Source organism: Necator americanus, chromosome IV (assembly GCF_031761385.1).
Source record: "Necator americanus strain Aroian chromosome IV, whole genome shotgun sequence".
Lineage (NCBI taxonomy): Eukaryota > Metazoa > Nematoda > Chromadorea > Rhabditida > Ancylostomatidae > Necator > Necator americanus.
The window spans coordinates 8013738-8038090 of record NC_087374.1 but is presented as its reverse complement, the minus strand read 5'-3'; the positions used below and the strand labels follow the sequence as shown (position 1 = coordinate 8038090).

The 24353-nt window shown below is 40.1% G+C and overlaps 2 protein-coding genes across 3 annotated transcripts in view; one reads left to right on the top strand and one right to left on the bottom strand.

The window, feature by feature from the left end:
* The window catches only part of RB195_000639 (uncharacterized protein), a gene marked incomplete at both ends in the record, with an annotated part of 16021 nt that extends 10888 nt beyond the window's left edge, over positions 1 to 5133 (bottom strand). Inside the window, one exon of the mRNA XM_064197091.1 lies at positions 4809 to 5133. Coding sequence (XP_064052972.1) covers positions 4809 to 5133 — 325 coding nt within the window. The remainder of the gene's footprint in view (positions 1 to 4808) is intronic.
* Positions 4979 to 24353, top strand: RB195_000638 (uncharacterized protein; the record flags this gene model as incomplete). Of its 2 annotated transcripts, XM_064197090.1 has the most annotated exons (26): positions 4979 to 5040; positions 5386 to 5512; positions 7608 to 7708; positions 7808 to 7952; positions 8021 to 8110; positions 11540 to 11697; positions 11782 to 11880; positions 11935 to 12043; positions 12104 to 12268; positions 13142 to 13308; positions 13365 to 13452; positions 14601 to 14724; positions 18699 to 18801; positions 18870 to 18948; positions 19003 to 19088; positions 19575 to 19644; positions 19768 to 19870; positions 19921 to 19967; positions 20034 to 20085; positions 20145 to 20218; positions 20286 to 20393; positions 20453 to 20662; positions 22502 to 22659; positions 22717 to 22797; positions 22877 to 22970; positions 24144 to 24353. In XM_064197090.1, the coding sequence occupies 26 exons, from the start codon at positions 4979 to 4981 to the stop codon at positions 24351 to 24353; spliced, it is 2910 nt and encodes a 969-aa protein (XP_064052970.1). The 2 variants fall into 2 exon arrangements, with proteins under 2 accessions (XP_064052970.1, XP_064052971.1); XM_064197089.1 differs by lacking the exons at positions 4979 to 5040; positions 5386 to 5512; positions 7608 to 7708 and having other exon boundaries at positions 7836 to 7952; positions 19921 to 20085.

Here is a 24353-nt window from a genome sequence, read left to right as displayed (position 1 = left end):
CACCACCTAAAATCCGTACCACCTCAAATTCCTAGGGTGATGCCTTTAACAAAGGGCGCTAGTCACCAACATTGGAACTTGCATAACATCTTACCAATAGGGTGATTCCTGTGAGTTGATCCGTGTTTGTAGCCCAAAATCTAAGTTTCCTTTTACATTCACCTGCTCTGCTATGACATTAGCTGGCAGGAATTCTGCCCTGATATGATCTTTTTCAAAGTTCCTCCCTCTAATTGGTCCTAATCCCCTCCTAGGGCTGATCAGCCGCTCAAGGATAACAAGGTTAGTGAGTCGTTCCGCCTGAGGTCCTTCCATCCCTTCGCCCAAGGCCTCCTGTCGGACTCGTTCGCACTCAGTTGAGTTGGTCACCCAAATCCTGGCAGCCGTTGTTCTGCTGTAGCGTTCTAGGTCTAGGAGAAGGATCTCGCGTGAGGATTTCTCACCTTCTGGAACAGAAGAATGAGCTCCCTACCTATCACAAAATGTTCAAAAATGGCTAGCCTTGTTCTATAGAACCTATTTGAAATTGTAGTGACATCTGCTCCTTTTTGTTTCTGTATTGTGACACATCTATGAGTGTTTTAAAATAAATAAATAAATAAATAAATACCTAATAGATACATCTAGTCCTACCTCATAACCAATTATTAGAATACAAACATAACTGGCATCATTATGAAATACATAGTTGTTCTACAAAATTATTGTTGTCACAAGGACAGGAAATCAAAATGAAGATATTCGGACAGTCAGACAAATGGTGAAAATTCCCATGAAAATAATGGAAATAGAGACCATACATGAAGGCAGTGAGTCAAATGACAGCTAATAAACAGCGTAGAATATGCGAACACGGGGACAGATCCTCTGCCCTCTCCCATAAACTCCGATTCTCATATGCATAAAACAAACGGTCGTATGCACTAGTCTAGAAATTTATTCGAATTCATTGATAAGGAGGAAAAACAGAGCTGTAAGAGGAAAAAATGAGAGAAAGAAGAAAAGAAAATAATCCTTGTAATATGTTTGAACCACGAAAATATTTGAGAAATAAAGAGGCTCAGAAACAAAAGTGTAAATGAACATGTAGGATGACAATAATCCCGAAATTTGTAGTGTTGAATCTATTTAGGGGCTATTAAAATATAAAGGGGAATCAAATTCTATTTACCACCATTGGATTAAGAAAATCTCTTTAAAAAATTTCCATGTTCAATCTACTGAAGTATTTAAATACAACAAAAAAAATCGACGCTTTGTTCTAGTTCATTATGCCTCCAAAGCCATCCGCTTAAGGTGCCAAAAGAGCTGCAAGAAGCCTCTAAGGCTGGCCGTGGTAGCGAAAAGAAGAAGAAGCATGGTCGTAAGGAAAGTTATTCTGTTTATATTTGTCGTGTGCTGAGGTAAATCTGAACCGATACTGGTGCGTTTTTTTCACATGTTTATTATGAATCCTATGTCTACTATGAATTTTTTCATCAACAATGTATTTAGAGGTATTGCTGTTGAATCAACTCGACATCTCGTACAGTACAATAAGAGGTCTATTATTTCCCCATTTGAAACTCTGACCGCTCATTCGACCCGGAGAGTTTGCTAAACTTGCCGTATCTAAAGGTACTAAGGCAGTTACCTAGTACACTTTAAAGGTATCACCCCACAAATCAGGAGTGGTATGGGTTCCAGGCGGGTAATGCTTATACGGGTTCGTAGATTGTGAGGAAGAGGATGATTCCGTTCATATCTCCCTGTATCCGCGTAAACGGCCGACCCCGGAACAGTTTTCTACGACGTCCTCTATTGCAGCGCGCCATATTTGCGCCCTCCCGCCTACGATTCGTCTAAAACCCATCCGGACGAATCGCAGGCGGGGGCGGAGCGCAAACGTTGCGCATTGCAATAGAAGCCGTCGTAAGAAACAACGTTCTGGGGTCGCCCGCTTACACTGATACAGGAAGATATGAACGAAATCACCCTCTTCCTCACAATTTACGAACCCGTATGGACAAACCTTATAGGAATAGCCTACCTGAAACCTGTGCCACACCAAATTCATGGGGTGATACTTTTAAGAAAGTGATCCACTTTTAATCGTCTCATAACTCTGTACTTATTGTCCAGTGATGTATTTCTGTCGGCACCGCTGCAAATAGTTTAGCGAACTGTACGCTGTACCATCTCGACTCCTACGGTACAACAAGAAGCCTATTATTTCGCCACGTGAAACCTAGACCGCTTTATTATTCTTATTACTTATTCTAACCGGAGAAATGGCTAAACATGAAGTATCAGGGCCATAGTTAGCTCGACAGTACACATAAAAAACCATGTTACAATGACTTGGAAACAGTGTAGTGAAACAAACAATTTCAAACTTTTCTATTTTCTTCTAAAAACGATATGATCAGGAATTTATATAAATAATTTTCTTCCGTCTTATGAAATTCTCCACGGGTTCGTTTACCACGTCTTCTATCTTTGTGGTCCACAATCTCTCATCAAATCATTAACAATGGGCCTAATCAGAGATCACCAACTAGTATCACCTTAGAAACATGAAAAAAAATTGAGAAAAAAATCCAAGAAAAAACCCCAATAGGGTTGGGATCCTCTAATCTATGTGAAGGCAGAAGGGTGTGTAGCTCCTCCGATGATGCTCTTAACCTGGGTTTTAAGAACTGATCTGAAGAGGTAAGGGCTATGTAGAAAAGTTCACGGCAACGCAAAATTATGAACAGACTTTACAGATAAGTGATGTAAAAAAATGATATGATCAGGAATTTATATAAATAATTTACGTATTAATTAATAATTAATTAGTAATATAATTTATTTAAAAATAAATGAGGAATTTTGAGAAATAATTGTTCAGAATAAAAAAAACCATATTCAGAACCATACCATTCCTTATACAGTCCTAATTCTGAATAATCCGATTGAATTAAGTCAACAGTATTATATTCAGTGAATAAAAAACTCTGAGATTGTTAAGGATTGTCGAGCTGAGAAGCAGAGAGAGTGCAGAAAGAGCCTTCTGTTTTTCTTTTCTTCCAGTGGCATAGATCTGGATTAGTGAAATTCCCACATAAAGTGGATAAAGGATCAAATCTCAGGCGTTAATCAATCCGATTGGGACGCGCCACCACGTTCGCTTCAATTCAGAATCGTTTAAGGATGAACGGTTTGGTTAGCACTAGGCGGGTTCGATCCGCCGATCGATCGTACACACACGCAGCAGAACGTTTTACCGACTGCGCCACGCCGTAGTAAAATAAAAAAGTTAGATTACCACACAAAACTTCTTTATATATACATTTGGCACCAATTGCGTTCAACCGTTTAACCGCAACGCGTCTGTCGCAACGCAACGTACTCTTCCTCTTTCCTTGACGTACTCTCTCTTCTCTCTACCATGCCATAGTTGAATCGCGCGATCATCTGTTTGAACGAATCCGAGTCCAACCAGCCATTTTCGTGATTTATAACAAAATCATTGGTTCTCTATCACGAAAATCCGGGAAATGCCCCTAAAGGCATCACTCCACGAATCTGAGATGGTACGGATTTCAAGTAGAGTATTCGTATACGGCATCGTAGATTATGGAGAGGTGGGTGGTTCCGTTTATTTCTTTTTAATTGCCGTAAAAAACGGACCAGGAGATGGGGCGCCACACAAGGCTGACGCGCTCCAGTTGAACTCCTTGTAGAAAATAGTGCGCCAGAACGATTGAAATCGTATCTGCGGGCCGTTTTTTACGGCAATTGGAAAGAAATGGACGGAATTACCTCCTTCTCCATAATCTACTATCCCTTATAAGAATACTCCACCTGAAATCCCTACCACCTCAGATTCGTGGAGTGATACCTTGAACGAAACATCTGATGTTGAAGCAATCACCTCATCTATCCTTATCTATGGTCTAAAAATTTACAAAAAAAAAATCCAACACAACAATAACAAACTTTCAAGCTTCCAAATTTATCAGACACATTGTGAATGTAAATAAGCTAGAATTCATAAAAATTCAAATTAAAAGAAAGAATTTCCAGAAAGAAGTAGAAATCTGTGGAAAAAAATAATGTTCTATGTTGTTGGGGTCTGGCTAGCGGAAATTTCAAATTCCATGATGCATTAATTAAATATTTTTGCTTAATCCAGACATAACCTCGATGTTCTTTTCATCGCTATAACAGTCTATTAAATTCTCTTCGTCAGGAGATCGAGTTGTTGTTGTCAAATTGTTCAATACATAGGTTTATTAAGTATATATTAGATGTGTTTTAAATTAATAATAGCTGAAAATTTATGCTACTTTCTAGGATCCCACCACCACCACTATGCGAAAGTATTGGAAAATACGCCTTATATTTGTCGGAATCGCGCATATTTGGTCTGGACCGACTCCTATGACAAGACTACATTCAAGAGAACTGTAGTATTGACTATCTGTCACATTAGGTCCACAAAAAGTGCGCAAATTCACAAAGCAGCACAGCTGAGAATTTCTGGAAAAAAAAACTAAGATAAGAGTTGATCAATACCAGAAAATGATCTCAAAATCCCATAATCCAAAGATAAAATGGTTCTACCCTTATGAAAAATTACATTCTGTGAACCATGAACTTCGTGAGTTGATCAACATCCAAAAATGTATCCCTGTGGTGTTTAGTGTCCATAAGAAATCAATTACAAACCACTTATTGATTAAAGAACCAAGAGTAAATCAATTAGCCGCCGCTCTGACTGCGCACAGAGAACAGAGACCACTTTATCCGTCTTAAAGTATGCTAAAACCCCAGACACTAACTTGATCTACCATTTCCAGGCGGAAGAATCCAGTCAAGACCAGAATTATGTACAGAACCTTGAATTTGGTTCTTATGCGTGCATGGACGGCCATCACTGCTTCGCTTATCAGTCAACCTTCTCGGGTCAGCAATGACGTCATTACGTGAATGATGCAACCGTGGAAAAGTAATGGATATGGGTGTTTTGAAGGAAACGATCACAGCACCAGGAGCAGAAGCCAGAAAGGACAGGTGAACTGGACAGGTGCAGGTAGGGACGACGACACTGCTCGACTCTATTTCGTCTCTGATTGATATGCGAATTCCCCGATTGATCCTTGCCATGTTTCCACGAACCGACACCACCACCTTTTCGACTCCACTCGGCCTCCACGACTACGTCGAAGGTGGGTGGCTACGCGGAGTTTGACCTCCCGGAGTTGATTGTTGATTTCACAATCGCCTGGGAATAAACTGTAAAAAAACGACGACGACGACGACCGTTCCGTAGCGGTCGCGGTGAATCACGAGACCATCGGAAGGATCGTGACCAGGTGACGACATGCACTATCAGCTGCGTTCGATCGATTATTACAGTCGCATCATTCCTCTCTTCACAAAGATTGTGGTGACTATCGATGCTGATGTCAAGAGTCTTCCTATTACCTCATGCCCTCCCTCTCATCATCAGATATGGGATCCTCTGAGGCTAACTGCAGTTATGGTATCGAGATGCTTTTTCTCGCCACTCTCTTCCGTTAGCGTTCTCTCTTGCCGCTCGTAAATATGCGGTCGGTCTTCTGCGCCTGTGGCTAGGTCCACTCTAGTGGTGTCGTCGATGTTACAGTGGGCCTATCAGTCGAGGTAGTGTTCCTCGATTCGGGGTCACCTAAGTCGTTGCTCTAATTTTTCCACTGTAATTAATTTTCTGGAAAACTCCTCTCCTATTCTGATTCTTAGCTAATGATTGCGAGTTTTATCTAGCGATAACCGACTTTTTCTCGTGCTGATCTCTTTCGTTGCTACTTCCATAATCAATTAATCAATGGCCGAATAACCTTTTTATCTATCTCCCATTCTCCCGTTTCTCAAGGATATCACTGCTGATATCAGCTCATCGCAATGCAAACATCGACAACAACGTGTGCTGGTTCTTTGGCGCTGCGCCACCGCCACACACACACACCACCACCCCTTCTATATGTTTCTTTCCGGCTTCCAGATGAGTTCCCACCGCGCTAAGCTGGAAAACTATCATCGATTAATCAATTAATCAATCACCGTAGCTGCGTAAATATCTCCGTGAATACTATTTCTTTCAAAACTTCTGGAATTGGCTCTCATTCCTGCTTCGACATCTACAGTATGATTTTTTCTTCAATCCATCTACCTACTTTCTCTATTTCGTTGACCTATCCCTGATTTTTCCTTGCTTACTACTTAGTAAGAAGTTTTTTCCTCACTTACTTAGTGATATTTTTTATTTACTGTCAGGTTGGGTCATTTAAGTTGTCTTATCTGGTACAGATTACTTCTTTCATATTATTATTTCTCCTTCTATTATATTTCGTATTTATTCCTTATTTATTCAGAAATTAACTCATTTAACTCGTATTAAAAGCAAAAAATGTTTTAAAATGACTTCGTGAAGGTTAAGGGAACATTTTTTTGTTTTATATTACATGTAAAAGTTTGTATATTTCGAAGAGATGCGTAGAATCAATGTGATGTTTTAATTTTTCTTTTTTTTTATTTTTGCAACTCTCTCAAATATCCTGCAGGAAAACATCGAGATTTGCATTTGAAAAACTAACTTCTCATCGCTAATGATCCACAATTGTACAGAGTGATCAGATTTGATCTACTACGATCTGTTATCGATCGCTTTCCCTCTCGCTACTCAATCCATGGTGAAAATTTCTGCTAACATTAACATTTTTCTGCAATCTTCATAAGAATGAAGAGGAAATATTTGTCTCTATCGAGATTAATTAGAATTGGCTACACTTTCCGCGTTTGTTTTTCCTTTTTCTGATCTCATCACTAACCAGTTCGTATGAGTTTAACAAATATTTATTGTAACTTCGAAAGAGTGAGAAAGAAGAACTGAATTTGTGACTTATAGATTCTTGACTTGTGGGAAACGATAGCGAATACAAGAAAATATCGTTGTTCAAGTAATTCCATCATTTTATATTAATTCGGACAGTTTATTTGATTAATGCGCATTAAAACTTCCTTATTGCTTCCACTTTTTGTGGTGTGGGTCATCTTTGTTGACGATGATTGCATGAACACGTGTGGTAAAACATTCATAACCCATTGTTGTGTCCTTTTCTCGGTTATTTCTCTTTTTTTCTTTATTTCTGATTAAATATTGCGTTCATTCTTCATTTTCCTGCATGTCTCCATAATTTTTCAGATATATATCTTTGGTATATATTTTTCGGATAAATATCTATCCATAAACTTTTGGGATAACTCTTTCTGACTGGTTGCTATTTGATTTGTTTCACTCTCTATCCTGTGCCTCTATTGAAGGAGAATATTTTAGTGTTTACTTTGTTCGTTTACATTTTAATTCGATCTGAATACTCGGTAATATTTAATGAAATAAATTTTTGATGATGTAGAAAATTTCTCGGATAGACTTGCTCAAAAATCTCCATGATAGCTCTCAAAACAGTTAACTCTCAACTCTATTAACTCTGATTGCTTTTAAAGGGAATAATTTCCTTCCTATCATTTTCTTCCGTTTTTTTTTCTTCTTTCTCTACTCTTCGAAACGTCCAAACAGTTCCTAAACCACGTCGTTCCAGGTGCATCTGCGACGAGTACGTGCACGGCCGTTTTCTTACCGCACCCTATCCTCTCCGGGTCACCAGCCCATAGGCGGTCCAGGATTCGCTACACGCCTCAGGTTCCTAAGTAGATCCTTGGCCAAAATCACTACTGAAAATGGCCATTTGACGTGTGTGTGTATGTGTGATTAGTTTCTGTGAAGCGAACACAAACACAGGGAGGAGATCAGCACAAATCACCGAACAATGCTACCAAACGAGCACTTCCAAAAGTTGCTCTATGATTTGTTCTGTTTATGGCATGGCGTACAACGTCATTATGATCCGCCGTTTACGGACACTGAAGAGCAACGCTTGGCTAAGGTATTTTGGGGCGTTAGGGAGGGCTAGCTACGCTGCTGGATCAGCTGATCATTGTGCTTTGTTGTCAGGTGAAAACCATGATCTGCAAATTGCTCACGGAAATCGATGGACGTGTGTTACGTATACAACAGAATCAGACTGGTGGAATGAAGGGACAGGTAGGGATAGTTTTACAACAACAAAAATCTTGATATTTAACTGTATATAATTTATTTTTCAATTTTTTTAAACTTTATCTTACTTAAAAGTAGTAAAGAAAGTAGTGAATAATAGTAGCTAATAGCTAATAATAATAATAATAATAATAATAATAATAATAATAATAATAATAATAATAATAATAATAATAATAATAATAATAAAAAATAAAATAAAAATAAAAAAAAATAATAATAAAAAAAAAAAAAATAAAAAAAATAATAAAATAAAAAAAAATAATAATAATAATAATAATAATAATAATAACAATAATAATAATAACAATAACAATAATAATAATAATAATAGCTGTACCTGAGCGATCGATCGATGGTTCGAAACCGCCCCAGTGCCAATCAACCCTTTCATCCCTCCGTGTTCGATAAATTGGTGCCAGACTTGTCTGGAAGAACAAGAACACTGACCTGAGACGTCCTCGGCCCCCGCAAGTCATTGTAGGCTTGTACTCGCGCTCATAAACCTCTAACGAAGTCTGAATTGTAGTCGAACGATAACGCTTTTGCTAATCACTGCAGCGTTTCGGGATTATCGATGTCCACAATCCTTAAGGATGTACTGGGACGGACGATATAGGTTCGTCTTGATATACATCCGATATTTAGCTTGGATCTGATGTATTAGCCCTACAACGTACAACTACAACACTTCTGACACATGCCATTTATTTATTTATTTATTTATTCCCATTACTTACCATTATTATTATTATTATTATTATATTGCATTTTATTTGTTATTTTTACTTGTAAATTATTTGTTTTAGTTTTCAAGTCAATGCAACGTATTATCTGATGAACTTGTCCGTCGTTTAAAAGAGTATTCGTAGCTGTATTGATATGTACATATGATTCCTTATGTCATTGTCATTGTCACTTAACTGAGTTATCAAATTATTGCGGAATGCGCTATCTGTGGAAGAATTGTGCTCAATGAAAAAGAAAAGGTTGCTTTCGACCGATTGACAGGTGCGATAAAGAGCTTTGCGAGGTTCAACGTCCAACGACAGACATACATTAAAATTGTCTTTTGGATTCTATAGTGCATAAGAATAAGTAGCGACGTTTGAAGCGATTTATTTTTCGATGTAATTAGATTAATAGGATAAGGTCTCTGGCGTTAATCAATTCGCTTGGGATGCTCCACCACGTCCACTTCAATTCAGAATCGTTTGAGGTTTACGAACGTGTATCTGGCCTATACAATGACTTGCGGTGGCTAGCCGATGTGTCAAGTCAGTGCTTTTATCCTCCCAGACAAGTCTGGTGTCAATTTATCGACCCTGGAGGGATGAAAGCTTGGTGAGCACTGGGGCGGATTCGAACCTCCGATTGACCGTGCAGACAACCTCTTACCGACTGCGCTACATCCGCACATGTGGTACCATTAGCAAGATAAAACTGGAAACGCTCCTGAAAAAGGATTAAAGGCATAATATCACGAAAAAGACGTAGCTGGGGAAATAAAATGTGTGAAAAATGTAGAATAGGAAATTGAAATAGAATAGAATTAATAGTAGGAATAGGAAATAATAATAGAAAGTAATAAGAAAGAATAATAAGAAGTTCTTGGTAGAAAGCTAATAGACACCAGAGATTTTTACTGAATATCACGTGAGTAATTCTGCATCCTCAACGCCGATAAGAAAAACGATCATTTAGTTTTTCACAGGAGATGCGACGAACCTATCGGATAATTTCATGGACACAAGAATTTCGAGAACTTGCAAAAATTAGCTCTAGAATTTTCGTTTACATCGCCACTAATCGCATCAATACGCTAAACATGCGGTCTTCGTGCTAAATCGATCACGCGATCGTTTTTTCCTGTTCTGGAAAGAAAACAGTGTCCCCATGCGTGTCAAATTGGAACGAACTGGATCGTCTGAGGATAGTGTAATCGCTATCCGACAAAAAATCCCCGAAATGGGAGGTTAATTCTTCAATTCACTGTTTTTAATCTGCGAATGACTCAGAACCGTATCATTTTTTGCTCTGTTAGAAAAAGAATGGAAAATAAAGCAAATTTTATCTAGTTGGAAAAGATCAGGTATGAAATTTGCGGTTCTTCTTTTCACTACTAGTCAGAAATCAAAAATAAACCACAGAGTGATGAATTTGCCAGTCGTAAACACCAATTAACTGCGAAATCATTCGAAAACTCGATTGTTTAAAAATTTTGGGGGTGAGGACCCCTTTCAATCCTAAGATTTTTTTCGGAGAAGGAAGTTATTGAAGTTTAGTTGGAAGGTTTTGCCTCAAACTGTAGGTTAAAATTAATTTTTTTTTTACATTCGCAGTTTGATTCGTAGGAAGGAATCGTTTTTACCTGCTCGCTTGATGCATTCCGAAAAATACAAACTCATCTTCTTATTCCTTTCATCGTGAGCTGGAAATCCTTCGTGTTTCCTTTCAAAACGACTAATCTGGAGCCTTTGAAATTTAGACGATTCGTTTTTTTTTTCGTTCAGCATCTTATGACCGAGAAATTGAAAGATCGATTGTTAATGAAAAAATGCAGTGACGCACTTCCGTGCATGATAGAACATGGAATTGTTGTCTTTAATAATTTGTGTCATCCTGGAACATTTTCGAATATTCATCTTTTCGATCGAGTTCACAATTAATTTATCCTACCTTGATTGATCGAATAATCGTTGACCTTTGTCCAGAGTATGTATATAATACTGAAAACGATGCACGATGAGCTTGATACCTAAACTTTTACGGATTACCGTAATCAGCTCGATTTCCGTGGTTTATTTCGTCAATCCAGAATAGAAGTAGCATCATGGAAGGGAGAAATCTATTGATCGATTATCAACAGAAACATGGTTTGAAAATTTTTCGCTGATTTCAACATGTTTTAAGTGAGGCTCAACGTAAAAATTTTGGCATCGATGGGGGTTCGCCTAAGATTACTACCATAAGAAGCGTGTCCTAATGACAAAGGACACATCTTAGAATTCAAGGATTTATACAGATCAGATGTTTGTAATTTTGTTATAGAATGGTAAAGGGCAATGTTGTCTCCTGACTATGAATCCTGAATTTATAAACAAAGTAGGCGTATGAGCGGAAAATGGTTTATTAAAAATTTATTTCTCACTTGAAATTATCTTTAAAAACAAATAAATTTAACTATTTTCAAATTAATTTTTTTGATTTTAAAAATTTCGCAGAAATGCACGTGAAGAAATGACTTAAAAAATAGACAAGAACAAATCTTTAATCAAAAAGAATACATAGACCAGGGAAAGGTTTACGAGCTCTATATCCGGAAGCCCGAGAATATCGGATGGAAGGAGCTTATCATCAGAAAATTAGTGTACATTGCTGTTCTTTACTGCTAGATCTATTTTATATGTACAGGATTTTTACGAAGAATGGACGATGTTAACGTGGAATGTGCTATGTATCACCAGTCGACTGCAAAATAATCTCAGCGCGCAGAATGTTGTCTCTAATGACGATAAAGTGATCTATCAACGCCTGAATCAGGCTCTTGTGGAGCTTGTCAACTATTCCAAGTGCGTTTATTGTTGTTATTGTTTGGTTATTTGGTTTTGCTTGTTTATTTGAGTCCAACACAGGGAAAATGAGTGTATTTCTAGTGTGAATATGCCCTTTATGGGATACTACCAAGACACCGATTTCGAGGTTTTACGACAAAACACAGAACGAACTCTACAAGAGTTGTACATGTTGACAAGGTAGAGACTGTATTTTTTTTGTAAAGATCCTGATATTAATGACGTCACTTCCAGGCGACTTGCTTTGACTTCGTTCCTAAACCAAGCCGAAGTGGAAGGTTTCCGTATCGCATGCCTTCAATTCGGAGAACAGTTTCTAGTGCCGTGTATCGATCATTTGAAGGTCAACTAAACTTAGGTCGTTCGTTCGTTTTTAGGGAAATAAATTTCTGGATTTTTTCAGGTGTTTTGCAACACATACAGCGTAGCGAGGTGGCGTGATGTGAGAGCGGCTCAAATCGCTCGTATGAGGGATCAGAGCACTCAGCTGGATGATGCAGTTACGAACCTCGTCGCTTTCTACTCGATTATGATGTACATTTTGGCTGTTCTAGCGGCACGATTGCAGGTGACTATTTTCCTAAGAGCAGCGTTCAGAATTCAGCACTGGATTCTTCTCACTAACAAATATTATTCGGAACGTCCTCTTTAATTTTTTTTTTAAATTCGGGAACAGAAACATGCCCTATAAAATAAGTTAACGTCAACTGTACAGTGAGCCACAGTCCACCCAACGAGGCACCTTTTTACACTCGTAGAGGGGACGAAATGAGGCCCCGCAATGCGAATTGGAGAACATGCAGTTTGGGTGGTAGATTACGGAAACAAGTGTAGCCGCGCTCAATTCCCCCAGTCATCCTAAAGAAACAACGTGGGAACCGTTTCAGTCCCTACGAAGTACGTTAGATCGCACCTTTGTATACGCTGCGATTCCCTTAGCGGCCTATTCATTGGGTTCACTTCAACAGGCAGACAAGGAGACCTCAATTAGGTTTTGACCTCCCGCGCGTGGATGCGGTGCGTGCACAAAGGTAGTACGTGGCAACTGATTTCGTGGCGGAAACACCGTCCTCTACGCGGTCTTTTTTACGGCAATTGGGGGAGAATGGGCAGATTCACACTCGCGTCCGTAATTTACAACCCGAACTCTACGGTTTCCCTAAATTTTTCGTACCACGACAGTCTCATGATACTGCTGCCTTTAATAACTCCCACAGGTGTAAAGAGTTCTCTCGTCGTTTGGATTTAAGCATCCGTCTCTTGCTCTTGTGGTGGGGCTGCTGTGTTTTCGCTATGATAATTCCGAACGGCTTCCCGAATCATATCTAGCACTGTAGAGAACCCGAACCGAAAAGTTCCCCAAACTTGGGACTCTGGGACAAAAACAACCCAAACTCTGAGACAATTTTTAAACACACTCCGAACCATTCAACGGATTTAGGGTCTTCGCTATGAGATTACGATTGTGAAGAAAGTTTACGCTCTTGATGAGCACGTAAAGGCATTGTCACAAGCGGTGTTCGGAGCGCTGGAGCTGTTGATGAGTGACTGCGTTCTGGCCACAGAACCGTCTACAACTGCAATTCTCGTCACTAACAACTTGTTCAGGTCTGTTCCGAGAAATCTTTGGCATGATCTATACGATATGAAGCTGATTGTTGTAGCATGAATTGTGGTGCTTTGGCAAGAGGAGTCGCTTTTAAGGACTTCGAGATACAGGTGGTATCGGAAGAGACTGCCGAGCACATCCAGGTGAGTCTGAAGTGAGAAATGTTTTTTTTCCAAAAAAAGCACAGATTTCCATAATAATAATGCATCGAGTAAATGACCAAATACATTTCGAAAGTCATGCTTTATAATAACGCGCTTAGTCCGTGTGTGTATATGTGTGTATGTGTGTGTGTCACGAAAATACTCCATAATGATGCAAAACCCTGCACCGGTGAGACGCCGAACCATCGCCATAGACCTGATGGGCGAGCACTCTACCTTTTATCCATTGTCCAAACCTATGTAACCATGTATGTTGGCTTTGATAAGGCAAATTAGTTCCTCTCATATGTTGGTGAGGGTAAGTAAACTTTTATGTGAATGTATAGTTCCAAATTTGCAAACTTCCATGCTGTATAATAACGAGCTTATTCTTTCACGTGTGTGCGTCTGTGTATGTGTGTGTCTTACTCAAGAAATTCCGAAAAGAGAGGAAGACGGAAATCATGGCGTTAGTTTGGTGCGCTGGTACCTCAACTTGGTAAAATTGGGTGAAACAGGTCCTACAGCGTCCAATTCGTGCCACAGGGCCAGATAGGTGTAAAATAGGGTGGGAGGGTTCCCACATGGTTGAAATGGTGCATTAGTACCAGAAAGCTATAAACTGGAGAGACGGGTTCCACTGCGTTGGATTGGTGCGCTGTAGCCCCAAGACAGTAGAATGGGTTTCTGTGGTTCCTTCACATATCTATTTCCCAGCATGTCTCCCTAATGCTGCTATCATCTTTTTTTTTCAAAGGGAGGAAGCACACGTGCGAACGGCTGATTAAGTGCAATATATGGTAACCAACAAGTTAAGCGATCTGACGTAGAACGTTATTTTTATCACTACGATGGTGATATTCACGTCGCCATGTTAATACACCATTCTTTGCTTATAGTTGAGAACGAAGGAAACTCATACTTCCAATAATTTTTCAAATTCTGGAGGTTTGAGAAGAACATAGATGTAAAATCAAGCTGGATTGCTCTTCAAATGTAGAACTGAGCGTTTAGGGAAAAACCATAAAATCTTTCATCTGTGCTTAAATTTTCGGGTAAAAAATTGGAGAAAGCGTAGATGAAAAAAGCAATCCTAATTTTCGTTCAGTTCAGGCTTATAAATAACTAATTAAAAAGATGATGTTCAGTCTGAAATGAACCGCGCTCGTCTATTACAACAACCTAATCAGATCTCGCAGCCACCGTCAGCAGCTCTCCTTGCCATGAAACCCACATCCGGGACAAAACGAAGTAATGCCGTCAGCAATGGTGGTGAGTTTTTCAACGAATAAAACTCTTTCAGCTGTAGATACACACAGCTCAAAAAGAGAAGAAAACATGCTTCTTACGATTAATGTTAAATGACAAGGAAGATCGGAATAAGTTTTTCCAGCAGCGACCACGAGGAGGACAGTCGTTCAAAGATTGGTGAGCCGAATTGACACCAAGAATGGGGTGGGGTGTGATGCTTCTGATGTTCAACAGGGGTTTACGGGGAGGAGAGTTATCGGTTCTAAGCTGGGTAGGGGAGAAATGTGAATACTGCGGTGAAAGGATTTGTGGACAATGGATCTGTTGTTATTATTCCTTTTAACCGAAGCTTTTTGTGAATAGATAGACAAACACACATGACCCACATTTTCTTTCGCTTAACTAAAGGCGTTTTGTAACTAGTCCTGGTCTGTAGTGGAAAACTTGACAAAGTTCACGGCCAAATGCTCGACTTTGGAAGCAAACAACATTCTTGCGGAGTCACTTGCTTCACAGGGAGAACACTCTATATGAAGTTTTCGCACCTCTTTAGGTCATACGGCCACTTTGAGGTGGTAACAGTTATGGGTTGGTTTAATAGCATGGAAGGGAGCACTTCGCGGGCAGCAGTAAGAACGTCAGAATTTCACGACATTTTGCGCTATAGAGAGTGGCTCATAGGCTAGTATGTATGTGCGAATTAATTACAAGCTTCATGTTTCATCTTTCTTGGATCAACACCTTTTTGGATGCCGTATTCTTACTGTTCCAATTTTAGATGGGAAGTTATAAATCTAACATGAGTTAGTGCTCAAGAAATGGCACATCGCATATTTATGTTTTTTTGTTTTGCCAGCCGTTTTGGTGAAACTTTATTTATGACCTGATGTGTCGACAATTTCAGCTTCATTGAAAGCCCGAAAATGGTTCGAGATTTTGATGCTACTTTTGTACTTTTGATCCCGCTGCATAATCTATCAAACTCCTCCTTTGTATTTGTCAAGCTGTCGCGGATCGTCCCCTTTCTAATATGCTGCCACGCGGAACTTACTGCTCGCACTTGAGACACCTCAAACTTGGATAATTAAACTTTACAATCAAAAACATTATATTACAACACATTTACATTATAAATATGAACGATCACGTGAGCAATACACTATAAAAGTAAAGTTAGGTTACCGTAAATTGAGATAGGGTGCGAGCTTGTTATTTGCGTCTGGTTGGACAATGTATTCGATGAATAGGAGACGTACCCATAATAGCCACTCAGAGCCGAGTAGAGTGGCGATACGAACAGCTTATCCACAACTATCGCAGAACTGCACACAATAAAGGGTGATGGGCTCACACGGCAGCGGAGTATGAAGAGGCAATGAAGGGAAACAACGAAGCAATCGATGGCCGAAGGGAAGATTCCATAGAGGTAAAAAGCCCATCGCGGAATAAATAGACCAAAGCAATGAGATACTTCACTCAACGTAATGTTGTGATAACAGTGTTGGAGGAGGCTAGGTTCAATGGAGGTAAAATGATCCCATCATGGAATAAGAAAGAAAGATTGATGGAATCCTTCTCTTATGCAACGGTGTAGTGACGTTGTATCAGAAAGATAAATTCAACAGAGTTGAAATGCTCATCACAGGATAAGGAAGACAAAGTAATGAAATACTGCACCCAATGTAACGATGATAAGGGTGTGGCAGAAAGCTGTGCCGGAAGGGAAAGAAAACCGCGGAAGGGAAAGAAAACCGCGGAAGGGAAAGAAAACCACGGAATAGGGAAAACAGAGTGATGGAATAAAGTAAACTCAACGTGATGGTGTAGTAACGCTGCAACAATCCTTTCCTTTACGTCGGGGAAAAGGAGTCCTTGAATGTGCATAGAAGTAGGAATGCGAAGTGAAGTAGTTTGGGCTTTGGTGAGCTAATTGGAAACTGCGGTATATCGCCCGTACTAAATAGTGCGGGGTGTGCAAGTGCGTCTGACGACGGGAGTAGGAAGGTTTGACATGAAATAGCGAGTGGTTTCGCTATACAAGTCGATATAGTTCTAAGCAGACTACGCAAGAACTCCAAAAAAAAAACAAACTGACTAGTCCCACCGATAGCGGGGTTAATGAACCACCACGTCCTTACGGATTCTCACCGTAGGCGAATGAGACTTACACGCTTTGCTTCTTTTTTAAGTACTGATGTCTGGATACTGTTAAGGTACTGCATGTGGGACAATCTTATAGCAATAGAGTGTTACGAAGGGCACTAATTCATTTGTAATCTAGAAGCACTCATTTTTGATGTCCTTTTCTTTTTGCATTTGTGACGTATGTGATGATGACGAAAAGAGTGCTTACCTATCACTAATGGCTTCGCGACGTTCGTAACACTCTGTGAGCTTTAAGATTGTCCTGCAGTTCCACAACACTATCCACACACCACTACTTCAGCAAACTGCACATAGTGTATTTCTCATTCACCTAGGATGACAATCTATAATGACGCAGCGGTTCACCAGCCGCGCTAGTCGGCGAGACTTGTCACTTTGTTTTTCTGTTCAAAGTTCTTGCGTGGTGTACTTTGTATGATTTCGAAGCTTGATAAGGAGCGAGGAGAAGTTTGATGAGTTATGTGTGGCATCAAAATCCTCCATTTTCAGGACTTTTATGAAGACGAAGTTGTAGAAGCGTCAGGCCATATGTTCACTTTCACCAAAACCTCGTTGGCAAAACAAGAATACGTAAATACAGTTAGTCATGCCAAGATTTCGAGAAGAGAAAATTTGGTTCTTGATAGATCATATAATTATCATACGTGAATGCTCAATATGACTTATTTGAAATGGTGCTACCATTGGAGTAGACCACGAACTTACCATCTCTGTATATTCGATAGCTGCGTATGTAAGTAAAGCAGATGTCTAAAGCAATGTAAGTCAAATGGATGCAGTATTGATGTTTTCAATCAGGACATCCCTTTTAGTGCATTGTATGTTGTCTTGTTTTTGGGATTTTTGGATTTCCTCTTCTTGTTAGCTGCGCTGGCTTCTTCGTTTTATTTTACAGCTATTAGCTACTTTTATTGTTGGCTATGCTTCTAACAATTCAAAGCGTTCTTTCCACTAGTACGATAACACTCTGATAACTGCGGTTTTTCATATTTCCGCAGCTATACGCATGAAATCTATGATTAACTTTTAGTAACCTATATTTTGAATCCTCATATCATCTTGAGACACCTCTACTATATTGTTTGTTTACTCACAATTCTCTTCAACTTGTAAGCCTACGTCTAATCACATGAAAGCTTTTTAAAATAAACTGAGCATTCATCTTCTTTGCCGCTGTAAGATTTCTACATTCGAGATATGTTATATGTATATGCGGAACATGATAATTTGGACTTGAGTGAATTGTTTCATCCCTCACTCTACAAAGGAAACAATGAATTAATAGCCGCATCTCAAAACCAATAAAATGTCATTAGTCAGGACGCAGAATTTCCCAGAAAAAAGAGTTAAGAAGATAAGAGCTTGATAGTGAAATCGGTGACACCCAACATATTACCTGTTATAAACAGCAATTTCTAAAAACATAAATCAAAGCCAGGAATTTGCATTTCCTTTCTTAAAAATCGGACTTTTTATGGTTCATACTAGTTTTACTTCAACTTTTATTTCTTGACCTAAAAAATCATTGAAGGATAATTTTCTGTGCATGTTCATTCATATGGCCAGAGAACCTTTTTCGAATAATCGACGTCAGACATGTGTAACCGAGCCGTTGTCGTTATGTCCCCTAGGCACTGAATCTTCTTTCTACGTTGGCCCAATCAAAAGCTTGCTCTTATTCGTGGCAATTTTAATATCACTTTCCTAGTTTGGAGCGAAAGAAGAAAAATCAGAAGGAAGTTTTAAAGACAATGAGAGCTCTGCTCTATTCCGGAATCACAGCACTTTTGATAGACATGCATTTTGTTTGCTCGAAAACCACCATTCAGAGCGTGGCTTCGTTGATTCGGCCGGTAGCACGGCTCATAAGAAGAGCGACGTGAATAGCAAAGAACACGTCATTATCTATCCTGTGTACAATGCTAAGTACAGGTCGGTCCATCTACTCTAAGTCTTCTATGGCCAACTGCGGTGAACACTGCCGAGAAAAGCATGTTTAGGTACTGGCAAGCCACTTATCCGCACTTGCTGTGCACAACTCGGCAGAAGGGCAGACAGTCGACGCACAATTCTTTCCAAGTGAGTCAACTCACAACAAGCATACTTTTCGCTTTTTAAATAGCATCTTGCTAGGATCTTTCACCTTCGAATGCCTCAAGCGATAAGTCTAACGGAAAACGACCAATCTTCTACTTCCATATCAAGGCGACCATGTTCAGGTAAGGACAAACGAATTGCTCTTGCTAGCTGCTGCATTAAGATGAAATTACATCAACATCCGACTTGTTTAGCCGAGCGTTGGCGAAAGCTTTATTTGACAATGATTAGAAAAAACAATCCTTTTATGTACGAATTGAGGCTTTCCAGAATATTTCATTGTGGCTTGGTATTAGTTGCTCCTTAGATTAGTCCCCACGCGAGATTCACCCCGCCTTAGCACGAGCACAACCACAGTACCACTCGGGCAATGACCACACACCTTAAACTTGGGTAATTTACATCTTGATTACAAGAAGTAATCTGCATAAGAATGCATAAGTACGACATGGAAAACATCATGAGAGAGGACTTGCGTAACTATAACAAACGAACATAATGAGAGACGACGCGTGTAAGTTTAACACGAGGGACTTTATTTAAATTTATAAGTGCCTCCTACGAATCCATTGGTAGTGGTTCTTCACTTGAACTTCTGCTTGTTTCAGTCCTTCTGGAAGTTTCGCAACTGCTCACAACCTATCGCTTCCGTTTACGATTGCAACAAGAAGAAACCAGGTTTGAATTTGTTTTAGTGGAACTAGTGAAAGCATGTTACTGGTTCCATCCAAAGTTGAGCGGACGGCATTGGTGCGTAGTTCTTCTCCTCTCTTCTCCTCTTGCTAAATTTTACGGTTGCAGGATTGTCAGGTCCAGAGAATGATGTCATCTTACACTGCCACCATTTTCTGGCTTTACGGTTGCAATCATCAGGAGGGACTCCTTCTTCAATGGCTTGACACAGGTATGTCTCAAAATAGCTCAGAAGTCTTATCAGTCGTATTTTCATTACAGGAATGCACTGGGAGCAGTTCAAACATCTTTATAAGCAGCATTTCAAAGTGAATGCGGGAGTACAAAGAGGTTTGATTGACGGCGACTTTGAACTACTGAAGTATAAGCTGCAGTGTCCCGATTGCCAGTCTGGCGAAAATGGAGCAAACATTGATGGAATTCAGCGTGAGACTGCGGTGGGCGTTTTAAGGATGTAGCAAATAAAATGAAGTGAATTTCTTCAGAAATCGTCACGTTCAAGAATGTTTTGTGCCCTCATCTGCGGTACGAATGCGGGAGCACGAATGTGCGCTTCTCTGTGCGTCTTCCAACCATTTCAAAAAAATGAGACATAAATTTTATGACCAGTCTTCATTTGTTTACAGGTTTGGCGTGGAATGTTGGAACTACTGCAGATTTTCCACGACACCCGGAATAATGTGAGAAAACTTTGGGAAATGGGCTTGTTGCTAGGATTCCTTGAGTTTGACGAGGTAAGAGAAATTCACTTCCCTTCATTTTCTTGTTTCCAAGGTAGAGCACCATACTTTAGGTCGACAAACTTCTCGAGCATCACAAATCGGCTCTGATCATGAGGTTGTCATTTGTCACTGGAGGCACAATTTGTTTCACTGTGAAATCCACGGCTCACACGCTAGATCACCGCGCGACTCGACCAATACACCTGGAGCCTCTTGACTTAAAACGCCTTCAGACCAAATGCCTGAAGGATTACCTAAGAGATATTGCGGATGCTGAGAAGGTGGGTTGAAGCAGATTATTTGTTTACTTATTTGGAAACTCCTGTAGGTCTGCCATAAAACAGAAAAAGGAAAGAACAGGAACCACTAGAATTTCTCCTAAGTTTTGTACGCAAATTTGTCTTTTTTTAGCGCATTGTGTGGTGGGTTAAGAAGAACGCAGCAGTAGAACAACGGTTACAAGGGTTTGGGTGACCAACGTAACCCAGAACGCACAAATCCGTCGGGGCTATGGTTAAAGGGGTAGAGGGACCTCAAGCGGAAGGGCTCACTAACCTTGTTATTCTTGAACTTCTGGCTAAGCACCACTAGGAGATAATAAGGAACAATTATAGTGACAAACTTTGAAAAATATCATATCAAGTCGAATTCAAGCTAGCTAATGTCATAACACAGTAACAGAAAGAAAAGACCTATTAGAGTGTTCGGGAATTATCTGCCGAAATATGGCAAAATTTTAAAACAACACAACTTTTTAACAACATTTTATTACTCGATAAAATAATCTCCATCAACATCGAAAACTTTCTGCCAACGTCTCACAAGATCACAGATTCCTTTGGCGAAGAACTTCGGCGACTTGGAGGCGAAGAAAGCCTGAAGGTCATTTTCGAGGTGGTCACGATCATCTTAGCGCTTCTCTTCCAGGTGATGCTGAAACGATCGGAAGAGGTGGCAGTCGCTCAGGGCCAGATCCGGGCTGCACGGTGGGTGCGGTAGAACTTCCCATCCGAGCTGCAGAATTTTCTGGGAAGTCTTCTTCACTATGTGAGGGCGCGCGTCATCGTGCAGCAGGCGAACGTTGTCGAGCTTCGGGTGCTCCTTGCGGATCTTGTCGGCCAGTCTTTGCAGTTGAGCGCAGTAGACCGCGGCAGTAACTGTCGTGTTGTCCGGCAGCAATTCGAAACGGTACATTCCATGAAGTCCCCACTCCATGAACTCCATTCCATGAACTAGACGCTCAGCGTTCCATGAACGAGCATGACCTTCTCCTCATGGATTTCACCTTTCACGAAGGAATCCGGCATTTCATCGCCAGCGCACCACGCACGTTTGTGGGTGTGGTTGACGTAGAGGACTCATTTTTCATCTCCAGTGACAATGGCGTCCAGCCAGTCGAATCTGCGGTTTCTGGAAAGCAGCTGAGTGCAGGTGTCCAGGCGTCTTTGGCGGTTGCCGTCGCTCAATGCATGTGGGACCCACTGACCAAGCTTTTTCACCATTCTGAGAGATCACAGTCCATTGTTCACGGTGGACAGCGAACAGCTAATACTGGCAGCAAAATACCGCACACCTTTGTATGGATACTGCTCCGCCAGATTCTTCAGTTCCTCGAACGATATTGCAGTCGATCGACCAGAGCGAGACTCATCTTCGAGCTTCTTGTTTCCGGCTTTGAAGCGCTGGAACTAGGCGCGCACAGGCCGCTCAGAAGGGGCTTCAGTGTTGAATACTTGACTTAAGTTTCGATGGGCTTCAGCAGTGGAGTGGCCAGATTCGAACTCGTTAAGAAGTACGTGTCGATTATGGGTGGAATGTTCGGCTAATATAGAATGAAATAGGCAAGAAAGAGGGAGCCAGATATGTCAATTGTATACAAGCGGTAGTGTCCTTATATAATACATTTAAAACGAGAACTTCCAGAACATCTCAAAAAAAATCTGCACTACTGCGAAATTTTCGGCAGATACTTTCCGAACACTCTAATAAAATTGTGAGCTAAAAACACAGATGATCCCAACACTTATTGTGATGGTAAATTACTACCTTGAGTTAGTTTTCTTACTCACTTCCAAGTGCTACTACTTGACAAAAAAGTCCAAATTGATGAAAATTTTTAGGTGAAGTACATAGTTAGTGCTTCTCATCAAGTAGTTCGCATCACCGAGGTGCTTGCGCAACTCGGTGAAGGCGAGAAAGGTGGCGGCGTTGAGGCAAGTCGTGACATCTCCAGCAATGTTACTCACTCCGGAGACATTGCTGCCATGCAACACATAAGGTGGTGATTTCCTTTCACCTACATTTACCGCAAATAAATAACAAGCCACTTGTCAAGGTTTACGGCCATGCGGATTGCTGTCGTGACATGCAAGGTGAAGCCTCCATCGGCTGACCAGCTGGAGGTGGATGTGGAGAAGTACATAATTTCACTAGTTTTTTCTTTCGCTTTAGTTTTTTTTTTCACTAGTTTCCGATGACATATGTACTCCCTTTAGTTCTCGTCGTGTACCATCCGTTGTGCCGACACCACACGATGATTTTGTGCGTGAACTGGTTCAGCTAGCAGCTTTTCATGGCAAATCAAGACAGGTTAGACTTATCTACTTCGTATATTCGAAAATAAATGGTTAAGTTTTAAAAACAGAAGTATAATAGGTGGAATTTATTAATTTTGTTTCGCTCAAAAAACACACCTTTGTACAAATAAACGCATTACTCTGACATTCAAATTACATGTAATTCTAGATATTTTACTTCTTCTACTTTCTGTAATGAGGCAGTGCAAGAAATTTCAAACTACACTCATGCCTTATTCACAATCTCCTGTTTTAATTACCATCTTTCAATCAAGGCGAGCTTTAGCGCAATCGGTGATAGGTTCGGCTGTGAGTGTACTATTGAGTGTACGAAATCTCTTCAGTGCCAAGCTCTTTATATTGCCGGGGGCGATAAAATGGTACTTCATTTCTCTGGGAATATTAAAAGAGTGATGTAACACATGCGCTTACCTCGCAAGTCATTTTAAGGCTGCAAATGCGTTCATAAACGTCAATATTCTTAATTGAAGTCGAACGCGTAAATGTATCCTTCTAGGAATAAATTAATACTTCAGTTTATCCTTTATTTTCCAACCAATTATTTCTGACAATTGAGGGTTTTTGTTATTCTGAGAATGACCATCCGTTGTCTTTTCTTTTCCAGTGGTGATGCATTCTTTGCTTTGTTCTCCTCTTTCCAAAGAGGGTGTGTGGAGGACATTGCAAAACGTCTAAACGTCCAAAACCTGAAGAGGAATCTAAATGAAAAAAGTGGAAGAAGTGTTAGAGCACGGCACAGCATTAGAAGTTCAATTACTACTACCTTGGTAACAGTCTGAATCTAGACCGAGACTTGCTTAGGGACTGTAACATGTGGTTTGAGGATTGAAATGGATTGATTGTGTTTTCATGCATATTTTCTTTTCTCAGGGGAAGTCCTCATTACTTTTACTTTTTACCCTTATGTTGTATGTAAGGTATGCTTTCCACACTTCCAACAAAATTCCTTATTTTCAGTTTGATCAGTTTGAATGGCTTCTCTTAAAATACTATTTGAATAGTTAATTTTGTTTCTTTGCGAAGTTTTATAACACGAATTCAAGGCCTTGATTTTTTGTTCGTTTCTGAAATTTCATTATTGAGGAACTAATGAGTGGCGCAATTACATGAACATGAATAATCTAGCTGATCTACCGCTCACAATTTATGAAAAATGAAAATTTAGGAAGTTCTGGACATTGTTGACTCATTGTCCGACGAATGTTTCACTCGCAAAATGAACGGTTCGGCGTTTCATGAAGCAGCTTCCCGTGCGGTCGTCTCCCCACAACCACCGATGCAGAATTTTACTCCATCCTCTCAACTGCCGTCACCAAACGGATCCACCACTCCAATTCCATTCAACTCAGTTTACGAGAAATTCGATTACGTGTGA